This window comes from Sinocyclocheilus grahami, unplaced genomic scaffold (genome assembly GCF_001515645.1).
Source record: "Sinocyclocheilus grahami isolate Dianchi unplaced genomic scaffold, SAMN03320097.WGS_v1.1 scaffold12.1, whole genome shotgun sequence".
Lineage (NCBI taxonomy): Eukaryota > Metazoa > Chordata > Actinopteri > Cypriniformes > Cyprinidae > Sinocyclocheilus > Sinocyclocheilus grahami.
In genome coordinates, this window is record NW_015505191.1 from 244,155 (window position 1) to 262,817 (window position 18,663).

The 18,663-nt window shown below is 38.8% G+C and overlaps 1 protein-coding gene across 3 annotated transcripts in view; it reads left to right on the forward strand.

Moving 5' to 3' along the window:
• The window catches only part of ttc33 (tetratricopeptide repeat domain 33), a 24,638-nt gene extending 8,619 nt beyond the window's left edge, over positions 1–16,019 (forward strand). The window contains exons 3-5 of one of the 3 annotated variants that reach the window (XM_016287541.1): positions 3,614–3,695; positions 11,546–11,677; positions 15,322–16,015. In XM_016287541.1, coding sequence (XP_016143027.1) covers positions 3,614–3,695; positions 11,546–11,677; positions 15,322–15,690 — 583 coding nt within the window. In that variant the 3' untranslated portion in view covers positions 15,691–16,015. Of the gene's footprint in view, positions 1–3,613; positions 3,696–11,545; positions 11,678–15,321 lie in introns of all 3 variants that reach the window. The other 2 variants (XM_016287533.1, XM_016287547.1) reach the window with 2 other exon arrangements.
• Positions 16,020–18,663: the final 2,644 nt, after the last annotated feature.

Below are 18,663 nucleotides of genomic sequence, written 5' to 3' on the forward strand. Positions count from 1 at the left end.
TATATATACTGTATCATGAAAGGGTGTAAAACTTGCTTTCAACAGTGTGCTTTCACTCAGTTTTTTTATACAATAAACAAAACATTATATCATATTACCATATGCAGTTCAGTGTAGGAGAGTTTTCTGTTTTGACCATTATGTGAAATCAGCCAAATTTCATCATGTGAAAATGACCCCCTATAATCGTTATCTCATTGATGTTCAGTAAGTTGTCTGTCATGAAAAATGTGACAGAACAGATGGCTTGTGTCTCCTGTCAGTAATGTTGACACATGTCAGAGCTTTTCCGCTATTAGTGGGACTATTTCCTGAGTGACATTCATTTTGAGTTAAACTTTCCTGCCATACTTCATTAAGTGGGATGAAATTAGACCATTTGTAAGTTTCCATTGCAGAACTGATTTTACAGATGTCTGTAATTTAAGTTCTGAAAGTGCTAACAGTTCAAAAATGACAGATTTTGCTACCAAACAACAGAAATAGCAGGTGACTTATTATTACCTAGCATATTCCTAATGCTGGACTCAACTTCAATTTCCATGTCTTGCTGATAAATTTGCTTATTTAGCATATTCTGTGATATTAAGACTTAATGCTTGAATGTTATTAAATTCCTCAATAATCACATTGTCTTGTTTTTAATCTGCCTTTTTAAATTAAAAAACGATTAAGTTTGCAGGGGGTTCGTGAAATATTGACGTCCAAGGCACAGTTACAAAGGAACAGATAAATAGTACTTTGACGTTGCATAGTGTCAAGTGTCACTTACATTAAGGGTGACGATAATTGCACACAACATCACTCAGTTTCACGTGACTCCTGGCTCAACATGGATATAAAGGCAGCGCCATACAGTCTGTGTCCCAGCGTCCTCATGAGGGGAGGAACAGGGCTTCCAGACATCATAGTGTAGAAATGCTTTGTCAAATATTGTACCAAGATACTAGCACATTGTACTGTGATGTTGTAGATGTTTTACCTGCTCAGTGCATCATTGGATATATTGACACTGCTAACCATTTTGCCCAGTTCTGATTTTCTGATCAAATTTTTTTTGAGGGTCTACAGTACACATGATCTTTAAAATTTGGTTAATATCAAACATTGGTCAATAATTTCTATAGATGCTCTCATGCCACTTTGCTTAGGTCCAGCTGTAAAGTGAATTTAGCTCACTGTTGTGTTTGTGAGTACCTTCTTTTTTCCCTGTGCCAAGTTGTCTCTATTTGCAGTGCATATGTCCAAAGATCTAGTAGTGTTATTTATAACGTCTGTGTAATGAGAAATCTTTTTATGAGGGTTTCATTCATGTACGAAGACCCGCATTACTTTTACAGATTTTACTCTGTGTGTGTTCTTACATTTTAGATGAGGTGGAGACCTTTTTTTAAGGATTTTTAGTGCTTTCTCCATGTCATTTGTCACACAAAACATTTGTGGTTTCTCAAAACCACACCCAAACACGCTTTCACACTGCCACATGCAGCACATGGTTTTTATTGCAATTCGTAGAAGAAAAATGACAAGATGTTTTTTTGCAAACACTTCTCTTACTTTTCTACTAATAATGTACAGTAAGATTGTGACAGAGCATATATGTAATTTGAAATTTATTACATAGCTGGCTGACCTTTGTTCCCATAACATTGCCTGAGGTGTTCCAACATATTGTGCTGTTGAAGTTTATATTAAATACTGAAAATTCCATGTATTGAATCAGTGAAAAATTTTGTTTACCATGTTTTGCGCAGTCAGCTAATTTTATGTTACGTTATGTGAGGTACGTTTGAAAATATGAACAGGAGTACACCTTTCCTCATACCTACAGTATGCCCACTTTTGCAGGTACAGTAACACTATGTACTTTTTGCCTTTCCATAGCTTATGACGTGTTTCACAATCATGTACTTGGAAAATATCTAGTAAATTCGTTTTAACTGACTTTGAGGGCTTTTTTTCCTTCCCCTGTGGGCGCTTTAATGAATTCCTTTGTAGGAAGCCCTTATCTCATCAATTACCACAGGTCTCTAAAAAGTATCCCATGCTTCTGTTTAATCACTGTATATTATTTGCATGATAAACACAGACATGGCACAGCCTAATGAATCTTAACCATTTTTATGGACTCTTAGAAAAATGGCATGTTGTATTTGCCCAGCTGATGTTTAACACTAGCTTAGTTTTTTACTAGCTTACATTGTGTAAATACAGGAGCTGGTTCTGTGAAGAGGAGGTGACTGCTTGGTCTGGAGAATTACAGGAATTTATAAGGGCTTAAAATTCAAAGTCTTTTATTTAATGTGGTAATGAGGTCTGACCCTCATTGCCAGCATTTCCAACAAGTGACATGTTTTGAAATTTTTAACTTCTCATTTCAAACTTTGGGACGTAGGTACAGTAATTACTTTGGTTTTCTTAGAAGGCTGCATGTTCTGACATAAAGCATTCAAGCACACAATGTACCTGCACGTCTGTTTTCAAAACAGCTGATCAATTAACCAGCAAACAAGCCTTTTGGTTTCTTTCACAATGAAAAAATGGCCTGATTATTTACTGTCAAATTGTCTATGCAAGATTAGTAGTATGCCAAGAATCTAAACACAGCCTAGTGTCAAATAACATTCAGTCTTTCAGCCTTTTTAGTCCTTATAAAGTTTTATTTTGGGGAAACTGACTCCTCGTGTCCTATTTCCCCAAGAAGAACATTCCTTTGCACCCTAAAACGGTAAATTTTATGATGCAAGTATCTGTAATATTTAGACTGTTTTCTTTTGTGTAATGGTTATAGACATAAGAGTGATTTTTTTTTAAACCCCATATTCTGATGTGCTATCAAAACACTTATTTATACTCTTTTGTCAGTTAGCTTTTTCTGGAGGGATGGAAAACAAGAGAAGACTTGCAGTTGCATGTGTTAAACCTGTCGTCAAATATCCTGTTTTACCCCATACATACCTTATGTTGCTTACTCTGCCTCAATTGTCGTGAGGGTCTGTGTGTGCATACATCCATTATATTATAGTATATTCTGCAAACCAGAAAGCTCTCAAGTGTATGCTTAGAAATATGTCTCTTGCCTTTATAGCTAAAATTTATTTATTCACCAAGTCTTGATAAGCCACTCAAAATGCATGCTTTCTTTAGCCATCGCAATTGCTGTTCTATTTATTAAAATTGACTGTTTTTCTGATGCTTACCAGTTAACAGACTCGCTAGAGATGTGTTTGAATTATCTATTGTATCAGTGTGAATTTGCTTTTCATTCAGCCCAACAAATATTTGTTGTGCGCTTGGTATGAATAAGACTATTCACTGGCAATTATTTTAGCTTTTTCATTCACTGTAGGTGTTGTATAATAATTTAAATTCCATTTGTCATATGAATCCACCTTGCTAAACAGATTTTGCATGCTAGACATTTGGCCTTTGATAACAGTTTGATTGTAAGTGTTACAATAATGAAGTGATTTAATAAATGTGTGCAGCAGTGTTTGTGTTCTTGTACGTGCATTTGCACTATGTGTGTTTAAACATACTGTAGTTGTTATGCATGTTTGATATTTTAAATAATCATTTACAGGAGTATTTTCTGTATATGTGTTTGCTGTAGGAACTGGGAGGCATTGAAGAGGTGGGATGAGGCGATTCAGCTCACACCAGACGATGCTGTGCTGTATGAGATGAAGTCGCAGGTAAAAAATTAAATCTGCTAAGTTCATTCACACTATAAAATTAATTTGAATGTAAATGGTAAGTCTGCAATAGTGGAATTTACCCCAGATGTAGAGACACACAGCTGTTATGCTGACACATTATTTTCCTCTCTTCTCTCTTTCTCTCCGGCTGTTATTTTCATTTCCTCCTCCCCAAGTTTCACTGTTCTTACATAGAGAACATGATGGACAATACTGTATCTGTCCTTATCTCTGGATGGAATTATTATTCCTTGAGGACGCCACCGATTTTAGATAGCGATCCTGAATATGCATCCCACATCAACATAAATGCCATTGGCATTTAGCAGATGCTTTCTCATGTCTTAATGTAGGGAAAGCCCCGTTGGGTTTAAGTTTCTTGCACAAGAGCGCAGTGGTGATCTGACAAAGCTGTTACACTATGTCATTAACTCACCAGTTCATGAGTCACATTTGCTTGGGATCAGACATGGGATCCTTCAAGTTAGTAACCTATATATGTGATAATCATCTGTCTACCACCTCTGTATTTGTGAGAAAATGTGTTGAATACAATGAAATGTTATAAACCGTGTTGAAGGAGTGCTGTGTTTCTTTCATTACCCTGTCTGACTAATAAAAAATAACTAAAATTATATATTATTGATTGTATTTTTGTTGTTCACTAAATGTTGGTTAAAATTATGTCATGAACAGGATCATGGATGGAGTTTGCTTCAGCTGATGGTGGGCTGTTTATAAAATATTTTTTTACAGATCACATTAATATGTTAGCAGCTTGTAATGAATAGTAAACCTGTTTTCCGATTATGAATGACAGTGTTAAGACCATAAAAGAAAGAAAAGCACTTTGACGACCCTCCAGGTGGGCTGCTCCCTCAACGTTACCAAGCCAGAGCAACGTCTTCATCCAGTGTACACTCGGGAAAATGTTTGTAAGCACCTTCTTTTGTACAAATCAGATGGTAATTGGATATATTTGTAAAATATTTGCATAATGCTCACAGAAAATCATCGATTAAAATCACAGAATAGATAATTGTCACGTTTCACTGGGTGGAAGGTATGAGGAGACGCAGGAGAATACTTCAACATGGAATTTAATGGAGCAAGCAACGGGGTAATCACAGGAACTCAAGGAAGACATATAACAGCCGACACAGACTCAGGGAAACACAGGGTTTAAATGCTAGGGGCAAATTATATAATTAATCAGACACATTCCGGGACCCATAGCGGAGCAGGGAGCTCGGGGAGCCATGGTGGAACAGGTGACTCGGGAGGCCATGGTGGAGCGGGGAGCTCGAGGAGCCATGGCGGTGCAGGGAGCTCGGGAGGCCATGGTGGAGTAGGGAACTCAGGAGGCCATGGCGGTTCAGGCAGTTCAGGAGGCCATGGCAGAGCAGCCTCTACGGCCTCTACGGCTGGAGCCCTACTACCCCCGCTCCCCCTCAAAAAAATACTTGGAGACGATAATGGGCTCCAAGGCCCTCTCGGGGCCAAAACCGGGGACTGGAGCCCTCCCTGGACTTAACTGGGGATCTGGAGCCCTTCCTGGGCTTAACTGGGTATCATGAGCCCTCCCTGGGCTTAACTGGGTATCAGGAGCCCTCCCTGGGCTTAACTGGGTATCAGGAGCCCTCCCTGGGCTTAACTGGGTATCAGAAGCCCTTCCTGGGCTTAACGGGGGATCTGGAGCCCTCCCTGGGCTTAACTGGGGATCAGGAGCTCTCCGTGGGCTATACTCGGGAACAGGAGCCCTCCGTGGGCTAAACTCGGGAACAGGAGCCTCCCTGGGCTTAACTGGGTATCAGGAGCCCTCCCTGGGCTTAACTGGGTATCAGGAGCCCTCCCTGGGCTTAACTGGGTATCAGGAGCCCTCCCTGGGCTTAACTGGGTATCAGGAGCCCTCCCTGGGCTTAACTGGGTATCAGGAGCCCTCCCTGGGCTTAACTGGGTATCAGGAGCCCTCCCTGGGCTTAACTGGGTATCAGGAGCCCTCCCTGGGCTTAACTGGGTATCAGAAGCCCTTCCTGGGCTTAACGGGGGATCTGGAGCCCTCCCTGGGCTTAACTGGGGATCAGGAGCTCTCCGTGGGCTATACTCGGGAACAGGAGCCCTCCGTGGGCTAAACTCGGGAACAGGAGCCCTCCGTGGGCTGAACTCGGGAACAGGAGCCCACTCTGGGCTGGTTTCAGAGACTGGGAAGCGCATACGAGAAGCTGGAACTGGAGGGCGCTGTGGAGGAGCAGGCACAGCAAGGCGCTTTCGAGGAGCAGGCACTGGAGCAAACTCAAGGGCTGGAGTCGACACTGGAGCAAGCTCTGAGGCTGGGATGAGGGCTGTGAACAGTCTTTTCTTGCTCATCCTCCTCCCTTGGTTATGGGTGAATTGGGCGGCCGGCGGGCTTGTCGTTGCTGCGGCCGGCGGGCTGACTTGTTTGAGCAGCAGCCAGTGGGCTAGACCTCGGAGTGGCCGGTAGGCTTGACATCGGCACGGCCGGCGGGCTGGAGAGAGCCGCGGCCAGCAGGCTTGACTGTGGAATGTGCCGGCGGGCTTGAGACAGTGGCGGGCGGTGGGCTTGAGGATGCCGTGGCCGGTGGGCTGGTTCTGGCTCAGGGCCGGATGCTCTCCAGACACCGGAGGATTCCTTCTCTCCAGCTTAGTCCTGTGGTGTCTGGGAGGTCCACGGGGTGATGGTAATTGGCCCCGTGCCAGAACAGCGAGTTGAGGGTGGAGTCATCCAAGGCCGTAGCTGCGGCGAGCCTGCAGAACTCCCAGGAATACTCAACGAAGGGGAGATCCAGACGAGCTAGGGTGGTGAACCGAGCAGCAACTTCCATTGCCGCGGAGGAAAACAAGGAAACTAAAAACTTTTTATAAAACCCCGAAAAAATAAAAACGGGGAGAAAAGGCGACCCTTACTTTTTGTTTTAGGTTGGCTGTTCTGTCACGTTTCACTGGGAGGAAGGAATGAGGAGATGCAGGAGAATACTTCAACATGGAATTTAATGGAACAAGCAACAGGGTAATCACAGGAACTCTAGGAAGACATATAACAGCCGACACAGACTTAGGGAAGCACAGGGTTTAAATGCTAGGGGCAAATGATATAATTAATCAGACACAGCTGGAACCAAATAAACATAATGAGGACAGGAACAGGAAGACCAAAGATGGGCATAAGAGGGAGGGAAACACAAGGCACTGGAACACAATACTGACAATAATATTATTGTTAAGATGGCAGAGCTGGTAGAGCAGATGGTGGTTTCAGGTTATGATGAGCCAAAGATGCCCATTAGTTTCAGTCAACAAATGACCTAATCAGCCTTTTTATCTGCTCCATCATTTGTCACCTCATTCACTCATCTTACCTTTAATATCCTGTCTTTCACTCTCTCCTGACCATTATCCACTCCTAGCATCTCATCTCAGCTTTAGCTCTGACAGTAAAGGTGAGAGTCTGCTATCAGGACATTACAGTATCTTGGATCTGCCAGAGGCAGATCGTCTCAAAATATCACAGTTTTTCTGTCGAGCATTTTCATCTCTTTGACATCTTACTTGAAATTAATTTTGCACTAAACAGAGGGTATCCCAAAGATGGGCATAAGAGGGAGGGAAACACAAGGCACTGGAACACAATACTGACAATAATATTATTGTTAAGATGGCAGAGCTGGTAGAGCAGATGGTGGTTTCAGGTTATGATGAGCCAAAGATGCCCATTAGTTTCAGTCAACAAATGACCTAATCAGCCTTTTTATCTGCTCCATCATTTGTCACCTCATTCACTCATCTTACCTTTAATATCCTGTCTTTCACTCTCTCCTGACCATTATCCACTCCTAGCATCTCATCTCAGCTTTAGCTCTGACAGTAAAGGTGAGAGTCTGCTATCAGGACATTACAGTATCTTGGATCTGCCAGAGGCAGATCGTCTCAAAATATCAGACAGTTTTTCTGTCGAGCATTTTCATCTCTTTGACATCTTACTTGAAATTAATTTTGCACTAAACAGAGGGTATTGATAGATTGAAATGTTATGTAATTAATTTTAATTTCTCTTAACTTGTTTATCAGGATCTTAGTTACTGTATAATTAATTTATGTTAAATTGCAGGCATTTGAAATGATGACCAAATTCTGTAATAAAAAACAAAGACCGATTTAAGCTTTAGACTTTCATGATTTCAACATCTGCAATGTAAGCTCGTCTCAGGAATGGTCTTGGATTGCATCATTTGGATTTCTCCTTTATTTTACTTCACTAGTCTGTACAGAATTTGCTGAATGGCCCTAAATCTTGACATAGATGTTTGCGTACTTGCTTGCCTTACTCAATCATACGCACACACGTATGTGCTATAGAGCCTGCTCAGCGACTTGGCTGTACAGTGACCCAATAGTGCACAATGCAATGAAATCGCCACAACATAACGCATAGGACCAATTTCTTAGTGTTGTGCTGTCATTGTGTTGTGTTGTCGCTTGTTTCATTTGTGTTGCATCTTGTTTCCATTATGTTGTGCTAATTTCATTGTATTGCGACTTGTTTCCATTGTTGCGTCTCGTTTCCGTTGTGTTGTGCTAATTTCATTGTGTTGCGACTTGTTTCCGTTGTGTTGTGCTAATTTTGTTGTGTTGTGGCTTGTTTCCATTGTGTTGTGCACTACTGGGCCACCGTATAGCTGTTTACTGAGATGAGTGCACACACAAACACACTTGTTTGCTCTCTTATTTCACTAACATAGGACTGATTACATCCAGCAGCAGTCATTACATCTAGTCACTTAGTCTGTTCTTTCTGTCTTCTTGTTGTTTTGTCTTTCCCATCCTTCACTGTCTTTTTTTCTAAATTTTCCATCCTCTATTATTTTTCACTTTTAAACTCCTCTTTCATTGCTCTTCATCTTATCTTTGGCACAAGTGTCTTGGCTTTGATGTCTGTCAACGTTGTCTGTTGTAGTTTTGTTTTTCATGGCAAAGATGAGTGTTAGTGAAATGACAGGTTGGACTTTAAAACTCCTTTCGACTGATTGATTTCCTGATAAAATTTTCGATCAAAGCAACAACAGCCTGTTCATGCTCTCTTCTAGTACTCTCATTCAGAGATCTAACACAGACTCGGTATGTGGATGTTTTCTTCAGAAACTGGATAAAGCCTAAATCAAATAGTCTTTGCGAAACTGTGAATGTAACAGTGATAGAGCAGGTTTTACAATACAATTGGGTCTCTTATAGTTTTTCAAAATGAATAAAGACATACTTACATGCATATAAACATATTTCTTTGCAGAAAACTGCATCTGGAAAACCTATAAAGTTGATTTTCTACATGCTATAAAGAGCAAGTCAATAGAAAATTGTTTGGCATTATTTTAATTAAGGTTAAGTTTAATAATAAATAATATGAGTTAAAAATATATAACAAAGCATTGCATTTCTTATTGGTTATGAATGATTAGCATCCATTGCATTCAGTGAAGCTTCACTATAGGTTGAACATCTGTTGGTCATGTCAGAATGATCACAATTTATTGAGCTGATTTATTGAGTTGAGTGCACATGAACAACACCGTAAAGGCATAATTACCAGAAGAAAACTCTGCACTTTCTTTCAAATTGCTATTGATCACAAATACATTACTGTGAATGTTGACTTTACACTTTTATTTGCTGCACCTAATGTGGACTTTTTTTCTTCTTGCCTATAATAAAAGTGTCCAGTCATTCCATTTATTAAAAAAAAATAAAAAATGTACTTGAACTCACATCATATAATTATGACTTCCCAACTCATTAGTGGGAATTTCCCAGAAGCACTTGAGCGCAGCATAGGTCAGGGATTCATTTCAGCACTGGTTGTCCTTATTTTCCCCTTCTTGTGACCTTTTCCTGACTGATCACATGTTTATATGAGGTGAGTCACCTGAAAAGAGTGATGATTGAGTGTGTCTCTCATTAGTAATCTGATCGCGTTGAAGTGGCAGGTTGGCTCTGGTCTTGCCCTGATCCATCTACAAGCAATGTTTCACAACAAGTCGAGTTTGCATAAAGTTTATTTTTAAATTGCCCTTCTCAATTTGTGCTTTCTTCTCTCTCACCGTGTCCCCTGTATCTGCTTATTACACACCTGTTTAGCAGTGGCGCTCACCTCATCGTGAATCTAACATTTTTCAGCCTGCCTGCAAATTCAGAACCAAACCTGCTGGAAACTAAGATTACAGCCCGCTTTTGTCCTTTAACTGCTGTTACTCTGGCAACACCCTGCCCTGTATAAAGCTTGTATTTACTTTGATTATTGGGCTGACCTGAATTTAAAGGCTTTAAGTAAATAAAACTCCATAATGGAAACATCTGTGATGTAAGAACATCCCTGTGTTGCCACGAAGTGCAGTGTCTGCTCGCTTGTTGTCATTATATTTTCTCTCTCTTATGGCCCAAGTGGATGTTTTGCGTTGTGATAACACTTTATTGATGTGTAAAATAAAATTTTAAATTACATCAGCTTGGGAACTGTTGTAACTAAGTAAATATGAATAGAGTTGCTCATTCTTGACATTAGTTTGTAGACCAAACTTGAAGGCTAATTAACCATGTGTTACTTCAGGAAAACTGCATTAACTTTTTAGAACAGTCATGTTTAGATATCTGACTGAAATTAGGTCTGTGGTGAAAATTTAGTTTTGTTCTATAAATTATACTTAGTCATACCTCAAAGTGAATTTTAAAACTTGTTTTCTTAAAAAAATTAATTTGCTAACGATGTGCTAAAGAGCTTGTTGTAAGTTGCATAAATCAGATTTTGTAAAGGCTGGAATACACTGCACAAATTTTTGCCCCGATTTGCAGTCTGAAGGAGTCAGTTAACATTGCCAAAAGTAACAGCCAGTCTGAAGATTTTGGCCAGTTGGAGGAGACCAATTTCACAGATGGGCACAAACTCCATTTCTATCTCCATAGTTTCAGACTATGATCCCATTCAGTTGGAGGAGTCAGTTTTAGAGCTCATATTGTTTTCATTTGTCATGCATCTTCTAGCAATGAGGCGCGTGTTCTGTGTGACTTTGTTGTGTTGGAAACAACCAGTAGTCTGGTAGCTTGTGATCATCATTCATTTGGTGTATGATTCTCAGTCAGCAAGTGTTTGATGCCTAGTCTTTTAAAGTGCTCCTATTATGCTATTTGGAAGCTTCATAATTTGGTTTTGGGAATCCCCAACAACAGGTTTACCATGCATGCATGCAAGGTCAAAAACTTTCATTTTCTTATAATATGCATCTAAATTTACCTTATTTTTCAATGACTCAAATTATTAATTCAAAGATGCATCTTTCCAAACCCCTCCTTTGCGTGAGGCTACTCTTATTGGTCCAGTCTGTTGTGCTTGGTCTACTGCATACAGTGCATGTCAGAAACAGAATGTAGTAGCAAAAGACCCAAATAACAATTGTCGACATGTTATCCACACGAACAAGCTACAGCCTTTGAGGAGGGTTCAAGTTTTCACGGGATGTCCATGCAGAACGTAAGCAGGCATAAGGCATATGTTAAGTTTTGACGTGTGAACTTAACGGAAAGGGAATTCGAATTTTAAAGGACTCATTTCAGAGTCGACTCCATCTTTTGTGAGACAATAGCTTTATTTATGATGCACTTTGCTTTACTTTGCAGACTGTTTACATTCACATACGTTACATTACACACTGCATGAAAGGTACTTCCTTTCAAAAATAAAAAATCCATAATAGGGGCAACTATAAAATCTTCAAAATTAGTGTTGAGAAAATATTTCAGAATTGAGTCTGTCAACTTCTAACCTTGTAATGTGTAATCCTTAGGTGTTGATCACCCTTCAAGAAGTGTTCCTGGCTGTGCAGTCTGCAGAGATGGCCACCAGACTTCGCCCCCTCTGGTGGGAGGCGTGGCAAACTTTGGGCCGCGCCCAACTAAGTCTTGGCGAAGTAGAACTAGTAAGTAGATTTTACGGAATGAGCTGCAATTATGCCAAAAGTATAGAGTTAAATCTGCCCCATCGGGTCTTATGGTAAAAAAAAAAATGGAACCACTGCAATATTTTCAGACAGCAAATAATAACGTTGTACATAAATATGTGCACAAATGTGATATTTTGTTTTAGATTCGATAAGCAGAGTTCCATTCATTGATTGCAATTGGAGCGTTCTTGCTTTTTTGTTTGTCTACTTTTTTTATTATTTTTGGGGGTGTTTAGTAACGAACAGCATATAATAAATGTTCTCTTTTATTATATCTCATCCCACAACATCAGGGCCCTAGGTAACAACCTGTATAGCCTAAATGAACAGCCGACCTTGGGAGTTGGTTTATTAGGTGATTAATTGTTTCCACACAGTGGAACAGCCTGTGGTCTCCAATCCAACATCCCTCCATGTTATGCTCTCAGTGTCCTTGTCAGTCAGTATGAGGTGAATGAGTCCTCTTGCCACTTATCCATCACACAAATTGAGTGTCATTGTGATGAAATGTGTAGTTCAGTACATCCAAGCCCAGGAGCATGGAAGATTACTTGAACAGGAACACTGCCACACCTTACATGCCTCGACCTGTGTGTGATTGTGTGCATTAGACAGACGTGCGTAATGAAAGAAAACCTTGCAGATCCTGCAGTTCTCCAGCTAGTAACTACTTGTGTGTGTGTGTATAGTAATCCAAACGCTCATCACACACACTAAGCTTGACGTCTTGGCTAGAAAGTGAATAAATACTTTACTATTTTGGGCTAAGCATGCCTTGTCAAGTCATTCACCAAAGAGAAAAATAACCTGAGGATGGAGAAGGACTCAGATGAAATGTTAGGACTAATGTTTACGTTCTGTGATTTTTAAGAGGGCTGTAGTTTTTTTTGCAGGATCATGGAACACATTTTCTTAGAACTGTTACAATGATAATTCACTTTTTGTTAAAATGTTGTTCACAACAAGGATGATAACTATTTTCCCGCCCAAATCTTTAATTCATAGCACATGATAATTTCTCAAGATTTATTCAAACTGTGCCAGTGTTCATTCATTCTCAAATGAACATGTGTACCATCAATAAGAGCTCCTGCATTTATTTTGCTCTAATATAAATGATTAGTTTTAATAAAATTGATGTCTATTGGGTCAAAGTAGAGTTCATAGTATCAATGATTATGCATTGTTGAAGCTTTTGGAACCATGCTGATCATTTGTAATCATTTGTAAATGAGACTTGTCTGTTTTCAGTTGACTGTGATTAGCGTTTTCCTTGATTCTGAATCATAGTCTCCACAATTTTAACCATTGCATAATTTAACACATTCTTTAAAGAAAAACAACAAATTTTACATTGGGCAATTCATTCCAGCTCACAAAAGATTAATATCCAATCAATTTGACCACATTTTGAGCACTTTTTACTGAAAATCATGCTGTTCCTGGAAATCTCCAGTTCATTCTAAAGGAATGTTCTATAAAGTTTATTTGAGTACGAAATAAAGAGGCTGGAGAAGAAGGGTTCGGTTTTTTTCGTCCCCTTAATTTTTTAACAAATTCTTGCACAAAGAAGTGTAGTACAGTTTTAAAAGTACACAAGTTTTTCTTAGAAGTTGCTGTTAGTATTTGTCTTTGTCTGGAGTTATGACATTTTGATTAAAAATGTGAGGTTAAAAAATGAAATAAATGCATAATTGTTCACAATAAGATCAATAACATGCATTTATAATATGATGATTGATTCAGCACTTTTCGGTTTGTACATTGGTCACTTCTAATGGAGGAGGCAAGATTGAATTGAGTCTATATCATGACTTCAGCACAACTGTTGAAATCATCTCTGCTAAATCCATCAGGACTCTGGAGGAGAAAAGGTCTCCCGAAGCCATCAGATGGCTTTATTCCTCATTAAAGGTTTTCTATGCTAGGGCTAGGGATTCTTGGTTCCTGCTCACACTGGCGCTGATATTGTTCCTCTCTCCGGCTGATACGTGATCTAGTGTTTCTGTTGAAGGAGTCGACCATTCCTTTGTAGATTATCAAGTCAATAGGGCAATTGTGAAAGTAAAATGGCTCGCTAAATCCTATTTATGAATTCATTATTTTCCCAGGGGATGAAGAGAAAGCAAATGTCATTCTTTCTCTCTCTTTCATCCCCTCGTCCCCTGGGTAACACGAGCAGGGTGACTGATTCACAGCAGGAACTAGGCTTTAGACCTCGTACGGAATTAAATGAACATGTGTTAGATCAGTTCTCCATAGACTGAACGACCTCTTCAGCACTCAAGCAGCTGTGATACTGTTTGCACATAAAAGCCATCTTCTGGAAATAAATATTTAGCTTTCTGATGGTCATTTTAATACTGTGGAAACCAAATACTGAGTGTAGAATAAATCAGACACGTGCAGTAGTTGCAGCTTCATTCTTAATAATGTGGTTTGCAGCTGCTTTTTTTAAAGTTTTTTTTTGGATGATGTGATTTGTTATGGCTTATTATAAGTCAAGATTATTATAAATTGAGCTGAAACCACATGCGTGTTTCTTTTTAGCTTATTTCTTAAAGTGCTTTTTTTTCATTAGTTCCAGAAGGCTTCTGAGGTTTATTTTATTATGTGAACTAGCAGGGAGTCATGAATGCTCATTTGGTTTGATTGTGAAATAAACGTCTGTTCATGTTCATTTTGGAGTGTAATGTATGTGCTCATGAAGTGCTATAGAGTCCATGCATGTTATATTTTAGCAAAACACAGCAGAGGGCAGAACTAGCATTCAGTGTGCCACTGCTTTTGGTCATATCAAACATTTAAGTTCAAATAACACCATGAAATAATTTAAATGAAACTGGACTTCTTGAGGTAGAAGTTAACTGTAGGTTCGAAGAGTTAGACTTAAAGATTAATCTCAAGATGTACATGTATGACAAATTTTGTTGGTGGATTTGTCAGGGTAGACCAGGAAGGTGTTTATTTGTTTCTTTATTATTTATTTATTTTAGTGCTCTATGACATAAACTTTGGTATAATATTCCCACATTTGTCTACTACATTTTAAAGTTGTTTTGAATTATACTGTTTATTATATTGAAAAATATAACGGTTGTTAATAGATGCATACTGCGCCCATCTCTATATAATTTATAATAACCTTCAAAAATTTGGTGTCAGAGTTTTTTTTTAAATTCAAATAAGTTATTTTTAGTTACTTTTATTCAGCAAAGATGCATTCGATTAATCAAAAGCAACAGTAAAGGCATTTATAATGTTGCAAAAGATTTATATCTCAAATAAATGCTGTCCTTTTGAACTTTCTGTTCATTAATGAATGTATTATTAGTGTAGTAAACCATTTTCATGAATGATTTCTGAAGGATCATGTGACACTGAAGGCTGTAAAGGCTGCTGAAAATTCAGTTTTGTCTAGAGGAATAAATTACATTTTGAAATATATTAAAATCTTCAATTTCATAGTATTAGTGTTTACTGTATTATTGATCAAATAACATTTACAATAAGATTAAATTGGTTAACCTTAACTAAGAATGATAAATACTTCTAAAGCATTTATTAATCCTATTTTATGTTAATTCTCACACGTTTAATGTTCCCTCTGTATGTTGCAGGCTGTACGGTCCTTCCAAGTGGCATTGCACCTGCATCCGTCTGAGCGGCCCCTCTGGGAGGAAGACCTAGGCTGGGCCCTACAGCTCCAGGAGCAGCAAAAAGCTCTCCGTAAAAGAGAGAAACAGGAAGACGAAGCCCGAAGGCTCCTTGTGGAAGCTCCTGAGCTGAAGAGTGATTATGATTTTGAAAGCGATGAAGTGATTGAGGCTTGCACTGCCATGGCTGATAGACAGAAAAAATATGAGGATCTAAAGAAAACAGCGGTTGTTGTGGATGCACATGGGGTTGCCAAAGAGCTGATTGTCGAAGATGACAGCGAACCCACTTCATCCTCACAGAGTGTTTTAGTCAAGGCACGAGGACTCTAAATAAAATAGTGGCTGGTTTTGTGTCTCCTCATGTGCATATTGTTTAGATTATGTATGTATTGTTAAGTTTATTTGATAATCCAGGATTTTGATTGACTTCCTCATAGTGTTTAACAAAGTTACTATTCCCAGTGAATTTGTAAAGTGAGTACCAGATTCCAAGAAGAATTTGAAATGCTGCGGTATCATTTTCACTCAAACAAGAGCATAAATTCCTTCCTTTTACTGAAGCATTCTGTGGTTATTTCATAGTTTTAGCGCAGCTAAGCATCGCCTTTTAAGTTTCCAAAATAGCAGAGCAATCCCTTTTTAAAAGGATCAAGAACTGGCTTTTTTTTTTTTACCGTTCTCTGAGGTGCCCTTATAATGTTATAAAGATGTTTACATAAAAAATCATCATAATTTAGAAGTAATTGACTATTTTCTGTTCTGTCCCCCACATCAGAACGCTCTATTTGAATAGGTTTGACAGATTGTAGACTCGGAAGTAAAGCCCACTGCTATGATTAGCTAACATTTGCCTATGTTTGACAGCCTACATCCTTCATAGATGAACAGTGCTGTCATTTAGGTTAAAAACGCATGAATACTCAGTACATATCAAACGAGCTGTAATAACAGACAAAGCAATAGTGATCACATAATACCAAACAGTTACTCACGTTTGTGTGGTGCGACATTACTGTTGGATCGGATCCAATATAGACAGCACACCATCGTCTTTTAGTTTCAATCTTTCTGGAAATCCTGTATCAAATTCCGCGGTAAAATGAAATGAACTAAGGACCAAGTTCTCACTGACGCGGTCTGGAAATTTTTTTAAAATAAAGTTCATCCATTGTTTCCTAATGTTGGAATGAAGGAAGGCGGTGCAAAGACTGAGTTTTTCCACAGCTTGACACTGTTTTGTTGTCTTCTAAGCCATCTTTATTGTTGGGTTTCTGCATTTGTCTCTTTCGTTATTTACACTACATGCGCAAATCGGTGGGCGGGGCTAAACAGGCAGTGATGTAGAAGCAGGCGTTGAACTTTTTCTGTGGAGGCGGTGTTAACCACACTATTACATCATAAAGTGGTACATTCCACAAGCTGTCGTTTTGACAGACTGGCTTCAATATTTAGCTGTTTTTATATTAATGAGAATGTTTTGAGTTCTGAAACTTACAGGATGTTTTTATAGTACAATGGCCTCTTAGATGTCAAATGATCAAGGGAATTTTGATTAATGACCCCTTTAATGTACTCTTGATATTGACATACATCTTGATTAGCAATGTCATCATTCGTAGTTGGCTTTGTTTCAGTCCTGAATTATGTGAGATGTGAGCCCTCACTTGGGACCCGAGTGCTGTTAAAGCAGTGTGAATCTCTGATGTACCAGTGGGAAGAGCAAGATACACACAAACACACATTTGCTCCATTATCTATCTAGACTTTTGGAGTTTAGTTAGTGCTACTAAGAAATGAAGTAGGAGTCATGGGTTAAACTCTGGCTAAAGATCATGCAGGAGAGGAGAGAGTTCATGGAGGGAGGAATATTAACCACTGACTGTTGACTGAAAACAGACTTTTAGTTTGCATGATTTATTATAGGATTATATAAGGATTTAATGTGTTCTATGTGCAGGTAGAATAGGTTGCTGCAGGTTTTTTTTTTACATAAGAATGCCTGACATTAACATCTTCATAAAAACAGTACTCATTATCAGATATTATATTATTGAATATAATATAAAGCCTAAAACTACTTTGTTCCCCTCGTTCAAAATGAAATATGCTTTATTCTGTTATTCTACCAAGTACCCCACAATTTCAGTTTGATTGTGACATGACTTACATGTGTACGTGTTCTTGGCTGTTACTGCCTCTGACCCCATTATTCATAGGCATTCATACACTATCTGCACTGATACTGTCCAGCTGCGTGCGTGGGCTGCAAACTGGGACATTTACGTCTCTAATGCTTTTTATTTGGCACCTGTGGGACCTGGCGGAAGCTTCCAGCAACCTTCTGCCTCCCGCTAATCCTTTGCTAATTGTTGCTTTATTCAAATAAATGAGGACACTAACGTCTTGGCTAATGATGTTTTAGGGAGATGCCTGAAACTGATGGACTGTGCTGCTGTAAGACTGCAGTTAAAGATCGCTTTTGTCAGTTCTCATTTATGTATACATATGGAAGCGGGACAGGTGGCAGTTTGTACGTCACATCAAGTGCACAAATCCATGATTCATGCTGAGAATACTTGCAGTGGAGAGTAGAACTGATTTCCCTTCATGAGCAAATGAAATTATGGGATGTCTACAGTTGGTGAAGGTCTCCAGATCTGTCCCTGCACATTGGTCATCGTGTAAGGATCATATAATGATACCCCAGTGAATCACTGGGCTTAATTAGTTTGAACCACAAAAGCAAACGGAATGTCAGAGTTTATATATTTAAGTATGTGGATACAATATGATGAATGAGATGGTTTTATCCAAGAATTTAAGAGGTCTAACATGACCTAACCTGACCAGTCATTTATTCTTCTAAAAATATAATGAGCCCTGGCCTTTTAAAGAAGTGGACACAAGAATTGCTGACACATTGGAAACATTACGCTTGAAACTATATTTTGGGTCATTATGGGTCATCTGCCTTTTTCCACATACAGATCCAATCTATGCTGCGAGTAGCCAAAAAATTGGCTTTCTCAAAAAAAAAAATTCAAATGTTTTTGATTACTCATTTGCCTTTAATTTTGCTAGCAAGTGGATCATTTTATTTTAAACTTTCTTCAGTAATCCCTAAGGCTAAATGACAACATCCAATTCTGTAATAATCTGATATATTAAATTGATTTGTAATGCTTGGTAGGACTGGGAACTTTCAATTCATTTAAATGATTTCAATGATATTTGAATTATGTTATATAGCTGCTATGCTTATTAATATTTAAGAGTGCGGCAACAAATACCATAAGATTTTTG